At 49.2% G+C, this 23,463-nt stretch overlaps 1 protein-coding gene across 1 annotated transcript; it reads left to right on the top strand.

Moving 5' to 3' along the window:
• Positions 1–12,274: 12,274 nt before the first annotated feature.
• ZNF135 (zinc finger protein 135) lies at positions 12,275–23,420 on the top strand. Its single transcript, XM_022564839.3, has 4 exons — positions 12,275–13,593; positions 18,850–18,976; positions 19,686–19,781; positions 21,601–23,420. The coding sequence occupies exons 1-4, from the start codon at positions 13,561–13,563 to the stop codon at positions 23,313–23,315; spliced, it is 1,971 nt and encodes a 656-aa protein (XP_022420547.3). The 5' UTR covers positions 12,275–13,560; the 3' UTR covers positions 23,316–23,420.
• Positions 23,421–23,463: the final 43 nt, after the last annotated feature.

Here is a 23,463-nt window from a genome sequence, read left to right as displayed (position 1 = left end):
TGTCCGGGAAAGCTCAGCAGAGGGGACTCGCCCTCGGGCGGCCCTGACCCCACGCCTCTCTGGGCTCCCCTTTCCCCTGAAGAGACTTCGCCCCTCCTTGTGCTGTCTTGCCCCTGTGACCCCATGTGAGCTTGCATCCTCCCAGGGCCGGCTGCATGGAACAGGGCTCGCTCTTTCCTAGGAATGTAAACAAAAGTGCAGGAATTGGACACTGAGGGGGCCCCCAAAAGCAGACGTGGATGCGAAAGCCAGGCGACGCAGGGTGGAATAGCGAAGGCTTGTGGGAGGAGTGTCAATGAGTTCATGGTGAACAAGAGGGGAACACCAGGCGGAGGGCACAGCAGGAACAAGAGTCAGGGGTGAGAAGGGCCATTCTGTGCGCGGGTGCACCCTCCTGTCGCCAGCTCCAGGAGTCCATGGGGTCGCGGGCGGGATTTTTATCTGTCGTGCACGTGGTCATTGGTGCCTGGCTGCCCACCATGTGGTCAGGCCCCATCACAACGTCTGGAGCAGGTCCATCACGCATGAGTGCTGAGATTAGGGCGTCTCCAGGCCCTCGGTTCAGAATGGACTTGCCGTTTACAGAAAACAGGGTTCCCGGTTCCGCACGCTGCCACGGGAAGCCGAGTGACACATGCGGCTTTGCAGAGGCACGAGCCTCTTCCGCATCCGCAGGCGCTGAGTGGTCCAGGTTCCTGTGGCGTGGTGACGTGCAGCAAGGCAGATAAAGCAGCCCTTGGAGCTCCTCCCCATTCCCCAGGGAGAGGAGCCCAGAAGCATTTGCTATGGTACTTGGGGGACCCGCGCAGCCTGCAGGGCCCAGGCTGGCTTTAAGGCTTCCCCGTTGCCACCCTGAAGTTCCAGCAAGGGGCTTTCCTCTATGTTGTGCCTGGGTCTATGGAACGGTGAGGTTATGGGGGTGGCGGGTTACTGGGCCTGATATGGCTTCTCCACCTCCCGCTCCAAGTCCTGGGAGCCAGGGACACGGCAGGTGTATCACACGCTGCTCCCAAGGAGGCTGGGTTTCATTTCTCAGATGGGAAGCTCCTGAAGGGTGTTAAGTGGGAGGGGGGCAGAGAAGGAGGACAGCGACGTGAGCACAGAGGTCGTGAAGATCACAGAGAAGGTGGGGAGGAAGGGACCACAAGGCATAAAAATGTGGGGACACCAAGAGCTGAGAAAAGGCCAAGAAATAGACTCTTCCCTGGAGCCTTTAGAAGGAACGAGCCTGGCAGACACCTGGGCACGAGCGCAGGGCAAGTGACTCTGGACTTGTGGCTTCTAGAGCTGCGGGAGTTAATTGACCGTGTTTTCAGCCGTTGCACCAAGCTTTGCCTAGGCCAGGCAGGAGCTCATACGCACCACACGAACCGAGGCAGAGACGCCAGAAGAATGTAACCTGTTACAGCAGGCATGGGGCTCAGACACACTGTATACACCTAAGCAGACCAAGCAAAGGCAGGGACCCAGGGTTGTATTAGGACTTTTGTAGGTCCTGTGTGGTTTTGCCCCATAAAAGTAATATCAAAACTTAACATCTGTGGTACTTCCCTGATGGCACAGTGGTTGAGAATCTGTCTGCCAATGCAGGGGACACGGGTTCGAGCCCTGGCCCGGGAAGATCCCACATGCCTGGAGCAACTAAGCCCCTGCGCCACAACTACTGAGCCTACACTCTGGAGCCCACGAACCACAACTACTGAGCCTGCGCTCTAGAGCCCACAAGCCACAACTAATGAGCCCATGAGCCGCAACTACTGAGCCCACGAGCCACAACAACTGAAGCCTGTGTGCCTAAAGCCCATGCCCTGCAATAAGAGAAACCACCACAATGAGAAGCCCGCACACGGCAACCAAGAGTAGCCCCCACTCACCAAAACTAGAGAAAGTCCGTGGGCAGCAGTGAAGACCCAATGCAGCCATAAATAAATAAATTTTTATTTAAAAAAGTTACATTCGTGAGCTTCAACAAAATAACATTAAAAGTTATATTTGACGGGAATTCCCTGGCTCTCCAGTGGTTAAGACTTTGTGCTTTCACTGCTGAGGGTGTGGGTTCAATCCCTGGCTGGGGAACTAAGGTTCCACAAGCCACACTGTGCGGCCAAAAAACAAAAACAAACAAACAAAAAGTTATATTTGAAAAAAGATCTAATAAGCTAGAGATCAAGATGGTGAAATAGGACATGGAGCCCACGTCCTCCCACAAGTACATCGAAAATACATCTGTATGTGGAACAGTTCTCACAGAATACCTACTGAAAGCTGGCAGAAGATCTCATACAACCAAAGCTGCAAGAAAGATCCCCAGATTGGGTAGGACCAAAGGGGGAAAAAAAAGGAATTGGACGGGACCTGTGCTCATGGGAGGGGGCTGTGAAGGAGGAAGGGTTCCTTTTCCCTGGCAATCCTCCCTGGCTGGGAGATCAGCCAGCACAGATAGGGAGCCTCAGAGGCTCAGAGGTGAGTGCAGCAACCTTGCATCAGGCAGGACTGAGACAGAGCAGCACAGACGGTCCTGGTCACCTTGCTGCACTTCCCAGCCAGAGATCTCACCAGCTGTAGTATGCAGTGCCTGGGGGCTGAAACTCAGGCTTCAACAGACAGATCCAGGGAGAGGATTGAGGTCAGCTGTGTGGGGACAGCCCAAAGGGCCTGGAGTGTGGTCCAGGCCACAACTGGGGAGGCCATTGTCAATGCCCACGTAAAGGGGAGGGCATGCCCCCCCCCATAGCAGCCTCATTCTCAGCGTGCTCACAGTGGGCTCAGCTCAACCTCTACAAGGTCTGGAGCACGAGTGCCTGCAGGTTACCCACATGCAGAGGCAGGGCTGAAATCTGAGCTGATTCCCTGCAGCTGTGTGACTTCCAAGGGTTTACCCCCTGGGGCATCTGGCGCCCCTGTGGCTAGGGCAGGTCTGGCATCAGCAGCCACGGGCTTTTTTTTTTTTTTTTAGCTGTGTTGGGTCTTCGTTTCTGTGCATGGGTTTTCTCTAGTTGTGGCGAGCAGGGGCTACTCTTTGTTTCAGTGTGCGGGCTTCTCACTGCAGTGGCTTCTCTTGTTGCAGAGCATGGGCTCTAGGCACGCGGGCTTCAGTAGTTGTGGCACGCAGGCTCAGTAGTTGTGGCTCGAGGGCTCTAGAGTGCAGGCTCAGTAGTTGTGGCGCATGGGCCTAGTTGCTCCGCAGCATGTGGGATCTTCCTGGACCAGGGCTCGAACATATGTCCCCTGCATTGGCAGGTGGATTCTTAACCATTGTGCCCACAGGGAAGTCCAGGATACAAGATTAACATGCAGAAATCTGTTGCATTTCTTTACAGTAACAATGAAATATCAGAAAGAGAAAGTAAAAAAAAAACCCTTTTAAAAATCACATCAAAAAAATAAAATAAAATAAAAAAATAAAAAGTAAAATAAAATACTTAGGAATAAACTTGACCAAGGAGGTGAAAGATTTATATGCTGAGAACTATAAAACATTGATAAAGAAAATTATCATACACAATGTAAAGCAATTATACTCCAATAAATATGTAAAAAAAAAAGAAAGAAAGAAAATTAAAGATGATTCAAAGAAATTGAAAGATATCCCATGCTCATGGATTGGAAGAATTATAGTTAAAATGGCCATACTACACAAAGCAGTCTATAGATTTAATGCAATCCCTATCAAATTTCCCATGACATTTTTCACAGAACTAGAACAAATAATCCTAAAATTTATATGGAACCACAAAAGATCCAGAATTGCAAAAGCGATCCTGAGGAAAAAGAACAAAGCTAGAGGCATAACCCTCCCAGACATCAGACAATATGACAAAGCTACAGTAATCAAAACAGTGTGGTATTGGCACAAAAGTGGACATATGTATCAAAGGAACAGAATAGACAGCCCAGAAATAAAAACCCACACACTTATGGTCAATTCATCTTCGATAGAGAAAACAAGAATACACAATGGAAAAAAGATAGTTTCTTCAACAAGTGGTGTTGGGAAAGCTGGACAGCAACATGTAAATCAATGAAGTTAGAACACTCCCTCACACCATACACACAAATAAACGCAAAATGGCTTAAAGACTTAAATATAAGAAATCACACCATAAAACTACTAGAAGAGAACATAGGCAAAACATTTTCTGACATAAATTGTAGCAATGTTTTCTTAGGTCAGTCTCCTAAGGCAAAAGAAATAAAAGCAAAAGTAAACAAGTGGGGCCTAATCAAACTTATAAGCTTTTGCACAGCAAAGGAAACCATAAACAAAAGGAAAACAAAACCTACAGAATGGGAGAAAATATTTGCAAATGATACGACTGACAAGGGATTAATTTCCAAAACATACAAATAGCTCAGACAGCTCAATATCAAAAAAAAAAAAATCAAAATTGGGCAGAAGACCTAAATAGACATTTCTCCAAAGAAGACATACAGATGGCTAAAAGGCACATGAAAATATACTCCACATCACTAATTATTAGAGAAATGCAAATCAAAACAACAATGAGTTATCACCTCACACCAGTCAGAATGACCATCATCAAAAAGTCTACAAATAATAAATGCTGGAGAGAGTGTGGAGTAAAGAGAACACTCCTACCTGGTTGGTGGGAATGTAAATTGGTGCAACCACTATGGAAAACAGTATGGAGCGTCCTTAAAAAACTAAAAATAGACTTACCATATGATCCAGCAACTCCACTCCTGGGCATACATCCAGAGAAACCCCTAATTCAAAAAGATACATGCACCCCAATGTTCATAGAAGTACTACTTACAATAGCCAAGATGTGGAAGCAACCTAAATGTCCATTGACAGATGAATGGATACAGAATATGTGAGATATCTATATCTATATCTATATAGAAATATATATATAACAGAATATCACGTTCATAAAAAAAAGAATGAAATAATGTCATTTGCAGCAACATGGATGGACCTAGAGATTATCATACTAAGTGAAGTAAGTCAGACGGAGAAGGACAAATACCTATAACTTATATGTGGAAGCTAAAAAATGATACAAATGAAAACAGAAATAGACTCACAGACATAGAAAACAAAATTATGATTACCAAAGTGGAAGGGGGGGAATAAATTAGGAGTTTAGGATGAACAGGTACACACTACTATATATAAATAGATAAACAAGTTCCTGCTGTATAGCACAGGGAACTATATTCAAAGTCTTGTAATAACCTATAATGGAAAAGAATCTGAAAAAGTATATCTATATGTATATACAGATCTGAATCACTTTAACGTACAGCAGAGACTAACACAACATTGTAAGCCAACTTTACTTCAATTTTTAAAAAGTTATATTTTATGACCACGCTGGTATAAAGATGAATATATTCCAGGATGTAGTACTCACTATGTTCATTTTTTCCTCGTCTGATTTTAAAAGAAATTGAAACATTATCACAGACTTCCCTGGTGGCACAGTGGTTAAGAATCCGCCTGCCAATGCAGGGGATATGGATTTGAGCCCTGGTCCGGGAAGATCCCACATGCCACGGAGCAACCAAGGCCGTGAGCCGCAACTACTGAGCCTGCGCTCTAGAGCCCGTGAGCCACAACTACTGAAGCCTGCATGCCACAACTACTGAAGCCCACGTGCCTAGAGCCAGTGCTCTGCAACAAGAGAAGCCACCACAATGAGAAGCCTGCGCACAGCAACGAAGACCCAATGCAGCCATAAATAAATAAATAAATTTTAAAACATCATAAGAAATCTCCTCCTCTAAGAAAAGTTTTATGGGTCCTTACTCAAGGTGCATACGTTTCAAGACCCCCAGTGGATGCCTGAAATCACGGACAGTACTGAACTCCATATACACTATGTTCTGTCCCTATACATACATACCTTTGAGAAAATTTACTTTATAAATTAGGCACAGTAAGAGGTAAAAACAATAACTAATAATGAAACTGAACAACTATAACAATATCCTGTAATAAAAGTTAGGCGAATGTCGTCTCCTGCAACTTGAAACTTACGAACTGTTTCATATTTCTGGAATTTTCCATTTAATGTCTTCAGACTGCCACTGATCCAGGGGCACTGAAACCACGGAAAGTGAAACCTCAGATAAGGGGGACTACTGTACTATGAAATGATCGCCACAATATATCTGGCTAACGTTCATCGCCATACATGCACAGGCATATTTTGCTTTATTGCCACTTGCAGATATCGCATGTTACATATTGAAAGTTTGTGGCAACCCTGCATTGGAGCAAGTCTATTGACACCATTTTTCCAACAGCATTTGCTCACTTCATGTCTCTAAGTCACATTTTGGTAATTGTCGAAATATTTTAAACTTTTTAATTATTATTATATTTGTTATGGTATCTGTGATCAATGCTCTTTCAGGTTACTACTAGGACTCACTGAAGTCTCAGATGATGTTTAGCATTTTTTAACAATGAAGTATTTTTAATTAAGGTATGCATATTGTGCTCTTAGACATAATGCAACTGCATACTTAATAGAATACAGTATAGTGTAAACATAACTTTTGTATACACTGGGAAACCAAAAAATTTGTGTGACTTGCTTTATGCGACATTCACTTTATTTCCGTGGTCTGGAACCAAACCCGAAATATCTCCGAGGTCTGCCTGTACTTACAGAACTTTTTCTTGTGATGAGAACTTTTAAGATCTACTCCCTTAGGAAATTTCAAATATACAATACAGTGGTCCCTCTTTATCCAAGCTTCTACTCTCCATGGTTTCAGTTGCCCGAGGTCAACTGTGGCCCAAAAATCTTAAAAGGAAATTTCCAGAAATAAACAATTCGTAAGTTTTAAGTTGCACATCTTTCTCAGTAGCGTGATGAACTCTCAGCAGTCCTGCTCCGTCTTGCCTCGGATACCCAACCATCTACATCATCACATGATGATCCTGGATCACCCGAAGCAAACGATCCTCCTCCTGAAGTATCACCAGGAGGTCAACAGCAGTATCCTAACGCTAGGTTACGACACCTATGTCTTTCATTTCTCTTTAATCTCACCCTGTAGGCATTGTATTGTCTCACATCACAAGAAAAAAGGTGAGTGCAGTACAACATTTTGAGAGAGACAGACCATATTCACCTAACTTTTTTTTTTGGCCACGCCTCGCAGTTTGCGGGATCGAACCCCCAGCCTCCACAGAGAGGGCGCAGAGTCCTAACCACTGGACCGCCAGGGAATTCCCTTCACATAACTTTTATTACAGCCTATTGTTATAATTGTTCTATTTAATTATTAGTTATTGTTGTTAATCTCTTAATTTATAAATTAAACTTTATCATAGGTATGTATGTATAGGACAAAACATAGCATATATAGGGTTTGGTAATATCTGTGGCTTCAGACATCCATTGGGGGGTCTTAGAATGCATCCCCTCTCACCCCCATAAAGGGCGATGCCTGTATAGTAGTATTAACTATAGTCATCATGCTGTACATTACATCTCCAGGACTTATTTTATAACTGGAAGTTTGTACATTTTGACCATGTTTACCCATTTCCTGACTGTCCCCCCCGTTGCTGTCCCTGAAAGCAATAAATAACCAGTTGGCAGTCACATTTCCCCATTACTCTTCTTTGCTTTTCTTTCGTTGGTTAGACGATACATCTGGGTCCCCAGGTCCCACTCACCGCCTTCGCAGTCTCTGTAATGATCAAAGCCCAGGTCCACGGGACTTTCGGGATGTTTCTTGTATTTGGAGGTACAGACAGGGCCTGGGAATGTCCTGGTGTCGGTGCCCAGCCGAAGCATGTGTATCTAGACAACTCTGGATGGCAGCCCACGCCTCCAAGTGGGGAGGGGGTACTAAACATGCCCTAACGTACCCCCCAACACACACACGTCCTGGTCTTCTCACTCATTCGGTCCCTCTGCATCCTTGGTCACGGTCACAGCCACTGAGGAGGATGCAGGACTCACTGCTGCTGAGGATCTCAGGGTGTCACATAGAAGACAGAAGAGCGAAGGGAGTCCTGCCTTCCCCCTTGTGGACGGCGGGTTCTCTGGTGACTATTACAGAATTCAACGGTGTTTGTTTTACAATCAAACCTAGTGTTTAGCAAGAAACAAAAAATCCAGAATCCAGCCAAACACACCATTCCACGTATCCCCAACCTGAAAGCAGAATAATCTTGCACCACCCCATCCCAGCTCCCTCCCGCCATCAGTCCTTCCTCACACAGCCCCCCAAAGCCCGGCTTCCCTTAGAGGCTTCAGACTCCGCACCCCGGGGTCTGAGCTCAGCAGCCGCTGAGACTGGTCCTGGGTGCTGCAATGCACTGCTGGCCCTCATCATCTCATGCACCGGAGGACTCTTCCCCACCCCAGCCAGGGCCTCTGGGGTCAGAGGACGGCTGGGCACTGCTAGGTTTTGAGGCTCCCGAAACGATATATTTTTTTTTAAAGGAAAAGATGTATCCACAGGGCTATGTAAACATTGTGGTATATTTAGATGTACATATCAAACAAATTAACAAAAATGCAGACTAATGCAGTTGTGCTTTCCAGGATATGATTATAGAATTCCTTGAAAGTTTCACTGATTTGTAATGCAGCTGCTCATGGTGGGTCCTGTCACAGATAAATGGAGGCGCACCCCTGTGGTTGGAGAAAGACTGGGCTCAAAAAGACCCAGCCAGTGGTGACATCGTGGTCTGGAGGGTGAGGTCAGCTCAGAGGTAGCCTTCAGTATATGTTATTTGACTGGCAGAGTATTTTTAAAAACTTTGAATCCCTGCCAGCTTTTAAAAATCAAGAGATTTCACGCACAAATGCAGACCTTTGGCTTCTTTTGAGAAATCCAGACCCGGGACACTGGGCTTACCTGTCCCCATGACACCACTTGGCTGGAGCCATTAGTATCAGCCCCTTTAGAAAAAAACCAGCCCCTGCAGGAGTTTAAGCTTGTGAAAGTTGGTTGGGAAAAAACAAGAATTAGATGGTCAGAAGCAGGGGACAGAGGGGCAAATCCAAGGGGAGCTGAGCAGGGCGACCTGGCCCAACGTCAGGGCTGGGTTGTGCCCTCATGGGCAGGCAAACCTGGCACGGCTCCACCAACAGCTCGTCACCAGGACTCTGCCCAGACCTCTGGGGAAAAGATTTCATCGTGACAAGTGTATTCATGCTTCATGATCTGGTAAAAGGAAACTGGGGAGACAAGGGTACACATTTTGTGGAAGAAAAAGTTAACAGAGGGCTTCCCTGGTGGCGCAGTGGTTGAGAGTCCGCCTGCCGATGCAGGGAACACGTGTTCGTGCCCCGGTCCGGGAAGACCCCACATGCCATGAGCCATGGCCGCTGAGCCTGTGCGTCCGGAGCCTGTGCTCCGCAACGGGAGAGGCCACAGCGGTGAGAAGCCCACGTACCACAAAAAAAAAAAAAAAAAAGTTAACAGGAAAAACAAAATTGAGTCTTTTTTTGCATTTGGATTTGCGGGTGAGGGAAGTGATAACTGATGTTTTATGTACATTTTAAAGCTTATAGTCTCTGAATGTACCGGACACCTTTAAAGAAAAGCTGCTAAGCTTGGCTTTGCTTTGTTTACATCAGTGCATTCCAATTTTGAGCCATCTGTCATGTCTCCTCATAATAACCACTGTTATAGAGCTGACAAGATTTAAAGTCTTTCACTCACACGTGAACCAGCCATATCTTTTCACGTGTCTCTGTACGTGTAAAGAAGATGTAACCAGCTAGGTTTTTTCCTAACATAAGAATTCTTATTGTCTTCTCTCCTGTTTTCAGAGTCAGAGTTTTTCCAAAGAAACAGTTGTTTCAGTCAAAGAAAGAAATGCCCTTGTCTTGAAACATTTTTCTCAGCTTCAGATCCATCACGCAAGCCCCAACTGATCGGAATCAATCAGTCTCTTCTTAAAAGGGCAAAGGCAAAAAAAAAAAAAAAAAAAGGCAAAGGCACATGGCTCAGCCATGGTTAGATTCTTTCCATTCACTACTCCACAGATGTTCCACCTGCATTAGTGAAAATAAGTCCAGCTCAAGTGGGGGAATGGTGAATGTTCTCACCTTGTACACTTGGTTGCTGTACCCTGGACCTGCCACCTGGTAGGTCGTGGTCAGTGTTCACCAAATGGCGAATGCAATCATGTGAGGGCACATCAGCTTTGAATATTGTGCTGCTGTTGAAATGCACCATTTTGACAATTACATAGCAATGTATAAAGTAGTTTTAAAATGTTCAAGTGTCTAGCCTGTGATGTTTCTTATAACCATGTACTAAATACTGGCAACTGTTCAAGCCTGGGTTAGTGTGGCAAAATGTAAGCTGCTCTTGTGTTTGAAGTTTTTGTGAATTTTTTATTTCTTTTTTTTTTTTTTTTTATACTTTTTGGCCGCGCCACACAGCATGTGGGATCCTATTTCCCCAACTAGGGATCAAACCCATGCTCCCTGCAATGTAAGCGTGGATTCTTAACCACTGGACCACCAGGGAAGTCTCTCATTTCAATTTTTAATGTATTTTTAAACACTGGTTTGTTTTACAACAATAAAATTTACAGTATAGTTTCCAATATTGTTACCAAACTGAACTCGTGTCTACTTGCCCTACGTGCCAATCTAATGACACCAGATGTGGTGAAGAAAAGTGTAGTGTTTATTGCAGGGCACCAAGCAAAGAGAACAGGTAGCTCCTGCTCAAAAGACCTGAACTCCCCCTTGGCTTTCAGGGAAGGGTTTTTAAAGGCAACATTGGGGTAAGGGTTGCAGCTCACGGACTTTCTTCTGATTGGTTGGTGGCGAGGTAACAGGATGATGTTTTTGGAGTCAACATCATCAACCTTCTCTTTCCAACTGGCCTGGAGTCTATGTGCTTATGGTCAGCATTTTCCATCTGATGGGAGTTTGGTTTCTGTAAAAACCACTTAGGAATGCAAGTCTGACATTGGTATCTATGTCCTTCAGGGAGGAACTGAAGGTCCTATGACTCTGCTATATGACTGATCCATTATTTAAATTGTTACAAGTTCTCCAGCTGGATTTCTGTTCTTTGTCTCTGCTTGCTTTCACTCCTCTAATCATTAACCTTCAAGCCAGACATTTTGAAACTCCAGGAAGGTTCAGTGGACTAAAGTTTTTCTTTTTTCTTTGCAATACGCGGGCCTCTCACTGTTGTGGCCTCTCCTGTTGCGGAGCACAGGCTCCGGACGCGCAGGCTCAGCGGCCATGGCTCACGGGCCCAGCCGCTCCGCGGTATGTGGGATCTTTCCGGACCGGGGCACGAACCCGTGTCCCCTGCATCGGCAGGCGGACTCTCAACCACTGCGCCACCAGGGAAGCCCTAAAGTTTTTCTTTAAGCAAGAAATAGAGAACACAAAGGAGTCTGTTACCAAGAGAGCCCATCCAGGGATTGCTCCCTTTCACTCCTGAACCCTCTGCCAAAATTAGTCCCCCCAGCTAATCACCCGCTGCGCGCCGGCGCCACGGTCATAAGGCTCCTCACACATCAGCGGGTAGGGAATATTTTTGACGGTGATACAGGTACAGGCGTCAGGACTCGAGCTCCTGTCCTAAATGAATCCAACGGGAGGGGACAGATGCGCAGGGAGCCGCGCGTGGCCCTCTGGGAGATGTAGTTCAGCGCCCTTCGCGCAGGCGCAGTCCCGGCCCTTGGCGGTACAGCCTTCCTCCTCCGTTCCATGGAGCGCAGCAAAAGGGCTCCGAACCGCTCAGTCTCGCCCCGGGCAGGAGCGGGGCGACCAGGAAGATGAACGGAAGTGCACGTGCCGCCCTCTGGGAGATGTAGTTCGGCGCCCGCCCACCCAGGCGCAGTAGCGGCCCGTGGCGGGCTTGGCCTTCGTCCTCCATTCCCGGAAGGAGCTCGGCGTGGTAGGGTCCCAGGGTGGGAGAAAAGGCAGAGCTCAGTATTCGAACCCCTCAGCCTGGGCCCTGGGCGGGGGCGGGGCGCACCGGAAGACGACCGGAAGCGCACGTGCTGCCTTCTGGGAGACGTAGTTAGGCGTCCCTGCGCAGGCGCAGGTTGGTTGGTGGCTGCCGTGGCCTTTGTCCTACAGTCCGGTGGGTAAGTGAGATTGGGGGTGGCCGGGGCTGCGGAGGCCGATCCGGGAGCGGGTCCAAGGTCTTCTATGGGGCCCCGGCCCGGGTGTGTACCTAACGGCGCGCGTCTGTGTCTCGTCTCTTCTGCTGCTTTGGGCCCAGGGCGGGTCGCTGGGGGTAGTACGGGCGGGGCCGAGTGGGCGGGGCCCGGTTTGGGTAGGGGGTTGGGGGGTGGTCTCAGGGTCCGAGAGGAGGGCTTGGGGCAGGGGTTGAGTACTGGCTTTGGTGGAAGGCATTGGGGTCTCTGGCTTCGCGAGCATAGTAAGAGATTGGCTGGCCGGACCCTTCAGAGCCTGGAGCCAGCCTGACCTGCATCCCTTCCCTGTTTTGGCGGGACGTCCAGGGTTTGGAGAGTGGGTAAGGCCGAGGCCCCACCACAGTGTCATCTCTGGAGCTTCACTTTCCTGAGGGACTTCTGTCTAAAGAATGAAGGAGAGGGAGAGCCAAAGCACCAGATTTTGATCCTAGCCACCTGGGACCCAGGAAACAGACTCATTGTATTAAAATCTTATTGAGCACCGACTGCATGCCAGGCACCATTCAGGCTCCATCATTAATTCAACAAGCAGGTATTTATATGTCCTGGGTGCCAGGCCCATCTTATATCCTAGAGCCCCCCAACATTGTCTCCACACTGGATGCCACAGGAGAGTCAGGGAGATGATGATAAGCCCATAAAACATCACTAAACAAGATAACTCCCATCCAGGAAACTGCAATGAAGACAACGGAGCACAAGCTGGATGGGGCAGAATCAGGGGTGCATAGGCAGGGTCGTCAAGGGACATTACAGAGAGAAGGGAAACACGTCCTGCCTTTGGCCTGACTTTCATTTTAGGCATTCAGCCAGGCAACGGCTTGTAAATCACTGGGAATTGGGCCGTGCACGTAGTAGATGCTAAACAGATGCTGACTGAAGCAAGAGTCTTCCCTCCCAGCAACAGTCGCCTTCCTGTGTATTCTGCTGCCTGCTGGGCTCCATTTCCAGCCGTTTTCACATTTTAATTCCCATAAACTCTGTCCTGGGTCACCACCATCATTTTATGAGAGGGAAGCTGACGCACACCATACAGTGCCCAAGACCCCCGTACTGTCTGGCTTTCTGTCACAGTAAGTCATCACCCTCGAAATCATCTGTGCAATCCAGACTGTGCTCCTTGCCCACCTGGCGGTCAGTTTTCCTGTCTGGAATGGGTAGGGAAAATTTGAGCTCATACTTCAACAGTGCCTGGACTAGCACCTGGGTGCACAGCAGGAGCTCGGGAAATGCCAAGCTGAGGTTGCACTGCTGTTGAGTTTGGCCTGGGTGCTGAGCTCCTTCCACCTGCACACAGGGCTTCCAGGGCCTGGGGTTACTGGTCACCTGTCACCTGTCCAGTCTCTCACATCCCCTTTCCCCCTAGAACTGCCTGCCGAGGAGCTGGCTGTTCCTGCAAGAGGCCCAAGGAGGAGGGAATGACCGCTGGGCTCCTCACTGCCAGGGACCCGGTGAGTACACCACCACCTCACTCTCAGGCCTCCCAGGCTCTACCTGTGGTCCCCACCAGGCTCGTTCTGCCCTCAGGGCCTCTGCCCTCACCAGGAAAGTGCTTTAATCAGCTCCATGTCCTCCTCCACTTCTTACCTCACCACCTCCGAGAAGACCTCCTGGATTCCCCCCCGCCCCATGCCACCCTGGCAGACGTGGTTCATCCATCCCACTGATGTGTCTGGCACTTTCTCAACACAGGGCTCTAGGTCTGTTCTCCCAGCTCACTCTCTTCATCCAGTCACTTGGCCAACCTGTACTGAGCACTGCTAACGAGCAGGCACCATTCCAGGCACTGTTCCAGGTACTCCAGGTAGAGGAACAGACAAGATGAGCAGAAATCTCCATCCCCGGGGGCTCACAGACCATATGAGGAATGTAAACCTGCCAAGTGTTGGGCAGGGAAATGAGGCCCAGAAGAGGGTGGACTTGGGGACCAGGCATTAACCAGTACAGCCCAGGAGGCCTCTCTGAGGAAGTGGACCCCAAACAGATCTGCAAGAAAGGACAGGGTGAGGCCAGGGCCCACAGGGGGGATGTTCCAGGTGGAGGGAACAGCATGAGAAAAGGCCTGGAGGTGGGAGCACGCCAGGCACCTAACATGAAGACCAGGCACACGTGTGGCAGGAAGACTGAGAACCAGGTCTCCTAGGCCGGCTTCAGGGGCCTGGGGCCTTAGGAAGCAGTTCTGGCCATTTTGGCCACGTGCAAAGGCCCGGCACACAGTAGGTGTACAGTGAATGGGTGGACAATGAATGTCTGGGACTCTGGTCAGTGCTGGACACATCACTCTGTTCAGCCCCCACATCAGTCCCACAAGGTGGGATGAGGAGGAGATCAAGGCACAGGGGCAAGTCACGCAAGTGGGAGTGGCTGAGGCAGGCGTGAGCTCAGGACCCCTGGCCTGGCGCAGACCACCTGCCCCCTGAGGTCCCCAGTGCCCAGCACACATCCTGCTGCCTTCATGGCTCCTCCTTCAGATCCCTGTGTGGCTGCCCAGCAGCATCCCCCCATTTTCTCCAGAGCACTGTTCTCTCCTGGGGTTTTCATTTTTGCCAGCTCCCCGACCCTGCAACTAGCATACAAGCACCAGGAGGCGGGCTGTGTTTGTCCTGTTTCCACGGCCTGAACGGTGACCTGCACTCAGTAGGACTCTGCAGATAACCACTGAGTGAGACCTAATGAGTCTGGAAGGTGTGGAGCAAGCAGGGAGGGTTGGTGAGAGAAAATAAAATCTCCCCAGGCCCCCCAACACAGCTGTTTGAACGGTGGGTCCTCAGGTAAACCACCCACTATGCACCGGGCCAAGGGTACACACTTCCTGTGAATTCCCTCACTCCTCCCAACAGCCCTCAGGGAGCTCCCAGTAACTTGCAGATGAGGGCAGGGAGGCACAGCGCAGTTAAAAGACAGCTGGTGCTGGAGTTTGAATCTCCATCATGTGGATCCAGGGCCGGGTCTTCACAGCGTCACCTCCCAGATGCCCAGTTCTGGTGGGAGAAATTCTAGCAGAGGCAGATTTTGCCTGGTAGACCAGGGTCCAGGATGTGGGCCACCTTGTGTCCCTCACTCCCACCCACATGGCCAAAGTCTATAGACCTTGCATCTCCCCTACTAGCCATCCATAGTGCTTGCTTCTGTGAGATGAAAATCCCTTTGTAGAGGATGTCTGTGCCCAAACCTTACGGGCCTTAAAGAAAATCATAAATTCCCCACTTGATCATGGAAGAAACTGGCCTTGTTCTCTATATCTATGAGTCTGTTTTTGTTTTATTATATTCATTCATTTCTTTATTTTTTTAGATTCCACATATAAGAGATAATACTCAGTATTTGTCTCTGTCTCACTTATTTCACTAAACATAGTATCCTGCAGGTACATCCATGCCATTGCAAATGGCAATTTTTCATTTTTTATGGCTGAGTAGTATTCCATTGTGTGTGTGTGTGTGTGTGTGTGTGTGTGTGTACATATATATATATGGCACATCTTCTTTATCCATTCATCTGTTGATGGACACTTAGCTGCTATGAACACTGGGGTGCATGTGTCTTTTGGAATTACTGTTTTTGTTTTCTTCAGATATATATCCAGGAGTGGGATTGCTGGATCATATGGTAGTTCTATTAACCCATTATCTAAATGTCCAAAGTTGAAGACTAGGAAACAGTCCTCAGGGGTCCTGCCACTGGAGACCCCCACCCATTTCATTTTCCTGGCCACTCTCCATTGGCTCTTTGTCTCTCCAGCCCCTCTTCTGTGTATTCAGGCGTCATTTATGCACAGCGTAGATTTATCTGAGTGTGCAGCCTGGCAACTGCATGTATGGACACCAGTGGATGGTACAGCTGAGGCACAGGAAGTTCCGAGCCTCCCTGGGGCTCCCTCGTGCCCCTCCCTCAGTCGCTGCTGCTGTGACATCTCAGGGGTCCTTGTTTGTCCAAGGAGGAACCGATAGGAGGATGCGAGTTCCTTGCCGGCCCAAAACTTCCATTCTGACCCCTGGGGTGTGTTTTTCTCTCACTTGTCTTTCAGGGAGGTGGTTCAGCCACATGGCCAGTAGGGGGACGCGCTGGACCCAGACTACCCAAGATCAAATCCTGGCTCAGCCCTTTCTCCCTGGGTGATTTTGGGTGACTTCGTTGGCGTCCTCCCTGGGTGAACAGTGGTTGGATGTGATCACCCGTGGCCTGGGGTTATTAAGTGAGCAATCCACGTGCATCTTTCAGCACCATCTATGTGTTTGCTCTGAATTTTGTTTTTTTTTTTTTTTGCGGTACGTGGGCCTCTCACTGTTGTGGCCTCTCCCATTGCGGAGCACAGGCTCCGGACGCGCAGGCTCAGCGGCCATGGCTCACGGGCTTAGCCGCTCCACGGCATGTGGGATCTTCCCGGGACGGGGTGCGAACCCGTGTCCCCTGCATCGGCAGGCGGACTCTCAACCACTGCGCCACCAGGGAAGCCCTGAATTTTGTTTTTAAGGTTCACAAGTTTAAAGTTCTTAATGTATCAAAACCATGATATCCTTCATAGTGATTTCTAGGTTGATGAATTGGCTTATTTATTTTTTTAATAAATAATATCCCATAATGATATTCTCGTTATAAAAATGTCAAGCAGCACTTATAAAGTCCCCCTTGCTCCTCAGCCCCGTCTCCCAGGCTTCCATCTAAAGCTGCCACTGCTGTCACTTCCACGCGCCTCATTTTCCTGTGTTTATGTACACATTTTCAGACAAATATTAGAATTAGAGCTTTGTTTCCTTTTACATAAATAGCACTGGGCTGGCAACGTCCCACCATCCAGGATTTTTCCATCTGGAAGGTTGTTCCCCAGCTGTGCCTATTAGTGCCCCCCGTCTTTTGCTTGGCTGCAGATTTTCCAGAACCTGACTTTGGCTGCTCTGCCACGATGGGCATCGAGGCCATTACCAGTTGCCTGTTACGACGTTGCAGCAGGGGAGCAAGGTTCTTGGGGGAAGGGGGAGATGGAGGGGAAGTGGAATTGCTGGCGTAACAAGTGTATGTATTTTTGAAAACCTGCCAATTGTGAAAGTAATCCATGCCTGGGTACTAAGCCATCCTCTTCTCAGAAGGCCCAGACTCTCTGTCCTCTTTTTGCTTTTTACTTACTGATTTGTCAGCTCTTTGCATGTGCTGTCCACTCATCCTTTTCCTTCCATTTATGGTGCAAATATTCATTCTGCTGTCATGGGTCCTTGAAGTGGCTTGTAAAGACTTTGTCATCTAGAAGTCATGAATTTTGATTGCTGAATGTATTATTTTCCTGTCGATTCTGTAACAAATCCTAACAAACTTAGTGGCTTAAAACCACACAATTTATTATTTTATGGTTCTGGAGGTCAGAAGTCTGTAGTACATCTCACTGGGCTAAAATCAAGGTGTCAGCAGGGCTGTGTTCCTTCTGGCAGCTCTAAGAGAGAATCCACTTCCTTGCCTTTTCCAGCTTCTAGAGGCCTCCCACATTCCTTGGCTCCTGACCCGCTTCTATCCTCAAAGCCAGCTTTGGCCATTTGAGTCTTCCTCACATACTATTACTGTGAGGCTGACTTTTCTGCCTCTTCCCCATTGAAAGACCCTTGTGATTATATTGGGCTCACCAGGATATTCCAGGATAATCTCCTTATTTTAAGATCAGTGGACTAGCAACCTTAATGCCATCTACCATCTTTTTTTTTTTTTTTTTTGGCCGCAGCATGGCACTTGGGATCTTAGTTCCCTGACCAGGGATCGAACCCATACCCCCTGCAGTGGAAGCACAGAGTCTTAACCAACCACTGGACCGCTAGGGAAGTCCCATCCATCTGCCATCTTAATTCCTCCTTGCCATGTAATCCAGGGATGGTAGTGACACAATTCTGCCTACCACACTCATTTTTCTTCTTTCTGACTTTCAGTGTTTTATATTTTATTTGTGAAGACTTTCTCTACCACCCATTTATTAAATTCATGGCCTATACTTTTCCAACTTTTTCCTTTTTTATATTCATCTCTTTAATATTTCTGGAATTTATTTTTATTTATGGTGAGGTAGGGATCTACTGATTTTTCCCCCTAACAGAGGGCCAGTTGCCCTGGTGTGTCCATTGCTTTGAAATGCTCCCACTACCACACTGATTTTCTACGTATACATGGATCTTTGTGTACTTGAATTTAATTTACACATGAACAGATTCTTAATAAAGTCACCCAGATTCAACCCTTGGATTTGCTGCTTACTAACTTTATAACTTTGGTCAAGACACTTAAGCTTTCCCAGTCTCTGTAAAACGTGCTCGTGGCAGCATGGACCCTCTCATCTCTTAAAGAGGGCTTTGTTTCATTCATTATGTATGCATCTTGGACCCATCAGGATGTTATTTTGGCCAAAGGGTGAGGCAGGGAGCCAACCTGACAGTTTCCAGATGCTCCTTCCCCGCTGCCCAGACCCAGCTGCTTCTCGGAGGGGCTACCCACGCAAGCACACTTCCTGTGAACCCAACACGCCAGGACCATCCTCCCCTTCATTGATGACGCATCAGCAGCATTTCTCATGTCAAGAGACTCTTCTCCAGCAGGGTCCCAGGCCCCACAGTAAAAACCTGATCCAAATCCCCAGACCCTCCCACCCACTTGGCCAAGGCCCCAGTTCACCAGATGCTGCCACTAGCAGCCACGCCGGGGACACTTGAGGACGCTCATGTGTGACGTTTCAGGAGCAAGTGACTTTTGAGGACGTGGTCGTGGAGTTCACCTGGGAGGAGTGGGGGCAGCTGGAGCCAGCCCAGAGGACCCTGTACCGAGATGTGATGCTGGAGACCTTTGGGCTCCTTGCCTCTGTGGGTGAGGCCACCCCCGTGCCCCTGATGGTCTGCCTACAGTACAGATTCTAATTTTCCTGGGATAAAAGTGGGAGTAGATCTAGGCCATAAAAGCAAATACCTGGCCTTCAGGGACCTGTTTCAGTGCAGGGAATGTCAATTAGGATGTTTTGGTTGCAAATGACAGACCCTAGCTAACAATGCCAGAAGCAGAAAGTCATGGGGTAAGAGGGACATACCGGGTCCCGTGACCACAGAACCCCGGGTAGACCTGGATCTTCCTATGGTGCTGTCGGGACCCCTCTGCTGCCCGCCCCCCTACCCCTTTCTGCCTCCATTCGCAGATGGGGCCCTCTGAAGGTGACAAGACAGCTGAGAGGGTGCCTCTCCCAGGTTTGAGACCAGCAGAAGAGGCAGGCTCTGTGTCCCGGGCACCCATAGTAGGCCCCTGGGTTGTCTTGGTTTGGCAGCCAGGTCCCCTCCAGCCTGGTAGTTGTTGCCAGCAGGCACGGGATGAAGCAGAGCTCTGATTGGCCACACCGGGGCCAAGGATGGGGTCAGGGACTGAGTGAGGGGAGGAGGTCCCTAGGGAATGTCAGAGGCTGTTACCACACCATGGCCTCCTGGAACCCCAGCCACTTGGGTCCCAGAAGACTGAGGGTGGAGTGGGCAGAGGGCTGGGAAGGGTCCTGGGACACAGATGCTCACTCCATGGGTTTCTCCCTGAGCAGGACACTGGCTCCCAAAGCCGGACGTCATCTCCCTGCTGGAGCACAAGGCGGAGCTGTGGGTGGTGGACAAGGGAGCCCCCCAAGGTGTGTGCACAGGTGAGATGAAAGCCCTGGAGGTCTGGGAGGAACCCGTTCACCCCCAGGTTCTCTCTCCATTTCTGCCCTGATTCTTCAGAGCAAATTAACTACTCAGTCTTTCAGGGAACATTCACCAAGCATCCATTTTGCTGTGAGTAAGACCAAGTTCCCACCTTCACTGAATTGACATTTTGGTGAGGGAGAGGAGCACACGATAAACAGCTATAATATAATAACAGTGAACAAGATGATTACAGATCATGATGAATGCTGAGAAATGGAAGCAGGGGATGAGGTAGAGACTAGGATTGGGGCGAGGACTGAGCAGAGAGATGGGGGCTAGCCTCTCCAAGGAGGTGGTGTGTGAGCTGAAGCCTAAACCATGAGAACAATGTGACCATGAAACAATCTGGGAGGACAGAACTCCGGGCAGAGGAAACAGCAAGCACAAGGCCACCAAGGCAGTGCAACAGCCAGCTCTTGCCATGTAACAAACACTCCAGCCTCGGTGGTTTAAACCAAAGAATCACTTATGACTCATGCATCTGTGTGCTGGTGGATCCAGGCTGGGCTCTTCCATGTGCCTGTAGGTTGGCTGGGTAGTTCTCTTCATACCTCTTGTCCAGCTCCTGAGACCAGCAGGTAAGTCTGTTGGGGGTGGGAGTGTCCCGGCCCTCTGGCGACAGGCCCTGACCCTAGGTAAGCAGTGGCCCATCACCAGGGCCTAAGAAGGGATGGGACAGTGTGTGTGTGTGTGGGGGGGGTTATAACAGGGTCTCCCTAGCCTCGAGTAATAACCAGTCCTTACTTAATATATCAGCTTCGGATTGGTGCTGTGACAAATTACCACAAACTTAGTGGCTTAAAGCAACACATATTACCTTACAGTTCTAGAGGTCAGAAGTCCAAAATGGGTCTCCCTTGGCTACAGTACAGTGTCAGCAGGGCAGTGTTTCTTCTGGAGGGTTTGGGGGAAATCCGTTTCCTTTCACTGTCCAGCTTCTAGAGACTGCGCACATTCCTTGATACAAGGCCTTATCCATCTTCAAACTCAGCAATGGCTGGTTAAGCCTTCTCACATCATGTCCTTCCTGCCTCTCTCTTTCACACTGAAGAACTCTTCTGATTACATTGGGCCCACCCTGATAAGCCAATGAGGGTAATCACAGATGATTGCTTATGTCAAATGATGAGCTGCCTAATTCCTCCTTGACATGTAAGGTAAGCATAGATTCAAAGCTTCCAGAGATTAGGATGTGTATATATTTGGGAGCCACTGTTCTGCCAACCACATCTGGCTTGACCTTTTTTATTTTTAGCTTTTCACTAGAGTGTAACATAAATGGGAACGGTGCCCATGTCACACCTTTAGGCCAGTTTGGTGTCAGGGTGGGGACACCGAAGCCATGGCTGTGCAGAGACGGCCAAAATGATGGAGGAGGAGGAGCAAATGTATCTGTTTGTTCGTTCAGCGTGCCCATTGAGCTCTGCTCTGGGCTGGCAGTACTTCAGGCCCGGGGCGTCTGTCAGCAGTTTCCCTGGATGCTAGCTCTCTCCTCAGCACCGTCTCCCACCCTCATTCTCTGTGCTCCCCCTGAAAACCCCATCCACACCCCTACACCAAGTCCCCCACCCCTGGTTATCCTCTGTGCTTCTCCTCCCTCTCCTGTTCCTTCTCTGATTTGCAAAACTCTCTTTTTTTTAATGGACAAAGCCACCTGTGCCTTGGACCTTTCAAAACCATCAGTTTTATTCTTCCATCCACCCATCCAGCCACCACAAACTCTTCCCCCAGAACTGGGATTAAGGGACATTTCCATTTTTCTGTTTCTTTTAGACTTTGAAACTAGACAAACCAAACTATCAACTGTGAAACAAGACATAACTGAAGAAATACCCAATAATGCCCTGGTAGAAAGGTTCCTGTGGGAAAGTCTGTGGAACTCCAAGGGTGAAAATGCTGAGGGCCACTGGGAACAGGGTCGCAAGAGGCCGGATAGCCATGTGGTGCAGGCTGCCTTCATGCCTGTGAAGACACCCACTCAGGAGCAGCAGCAGGGGAATGGGTTTGGGGAAAACTTGAGTCTGAGGCCTGATCTCCCAACTCGACCAATGACTCCTAAAAGGCAAGGCCCCCCCGTGTGGGGAACACATGGAAGGAGGGAGGATCCGGACTCAGGTACTCAACAGAAAACCTGTGCAAAAGAGAAGCCCTACAGATGTCAGGAATGTGGAAAGGCCTTTAGTCACAGCTCAGCACTCATCGAACACCACCGAACACACACGGGAGAGAGACCTTACGAATGTCACGAATGTGGCAAAGGCTTCCGAAACAGCTCAGCGCTTACCAAACACCAGAGAATCCACACTGGTGAGAAGCCTTATAAGTGCACTCAGTGCGGGAGGACCTTCAACCAAATTGCCCCACTGATCCAGCACCAGAGAACTCATACAGGTGAGAAGCCCTACGAGTGCAGTGAATGTGGGAAATCCTTTAGTTTTAGGTCCTCCTTCAGCCAACACGAGCGGACGCACACAGGTGAGAAGCCCTACACGTGCAGTCAGTGCGGGAAGGCCTTCCGGCAGAGCATCCACCTCACCCAGCACCTGCGAATCCACACTGGGGAGAAGCCCTACCAGTGTGGAGAATGCGGCAAGGCCTTCAGCCACAGCTCGTCCCTGACCAAACACCAGCGGATCCACACGGGGGAGAAGCCCTACGAGTGCCAGGCATGTGGAAAAGCCTTCACCCAGATCACACCACTGATTCAGCATCAGAGGACACACACAGGTGAGCGGCCCTACGAGTGCAGCGAGTGCGGGAAGGCCTTCAGCCAGAGCACGCTCCTGACCGAGCATCGGAGGATCCACACAGGAGAGAAGCCCTACGGGTGCAACGAGTGTGGGAAAACCTTCAGTCACAGCTCGTCACTTAGCCAGCATGAGCGGACACACACAGGTGAGAAGCCCTACTCGTGCAGTCAGTGCGGGAAGGCCTTCCGGCAGAGCACACACCTCACTCAGCACCAGAGAATCCACACCGGGGAGAAGCCCTATGAGTGTAGCGAGTGCGGGAAGGCCTTCAGCCACAGCTCGTCCCTGACCAAACACCAGCGGATCCACACTGGGGAGAAGCCCTACGAGTGTAACGAGTGTGGCAGAGCCTTCAGCCAGCTTGCGCCACTCATTCAACACCAGAGGATCCACACGGGAGAGAAGCCCTACGAGTGTAATGCGTGTGGCAGGGCCTTCAGCCAGAGCTCCCTCCTCATAGAACACCAGAGGATTCACACCAAGGAGAAACCCTATGGGTGCAACGAATGTGGAAAATCCTTCAGCCACAGCTCATCGCTCAGCCAGCACGAGAGGACACACACTGGGGAAAAGCCCTACGAGTGCCAGGATTGTGGAAAATCCTTCAGGCAGAGCACCCACCTCACTCAGCACCGGAGGATCCACACAGGAGAGAAGCCATATGAGTGCAGGGACTGCGGGAAAGCCTTCACACACAGCTCCTCCCTTACCAAGCACCAGAGAACTCATGCTGGGTAGACCCACTCCACATGTTCCGGGACCCAGCAAAGCCTTAAGCTGTAGTGCATCGCTTACTAGATTTGACCCAGTCATACTCCTGAGAAACAACACAAACATTATACACAAGCCTTCATGCTCAGCAAACTCCTTACACCCCCACAGAGAG

The sequence above is a fragment of the Delphinapterus leucas genome, chromosome 20 (genome assembly GCF_059928025.1).
Source record: "Delphinapterus leucas isolate spDelLeu-1000000601 "Yukka" chromosome 20, BTC_Dleu_Yukka2, whole genome shotgun sequence".
NCBI lineage: Eukaryota > Metazoa > Chordata > Mammalia > Artiodactyla > Monodontidae > Delphinapterus > Delphinapterus leucas.
Note: the sequence above shows the minus strand (reverse complement) of the source record. Positions and strands in the feature narration are given on the sequence as shown.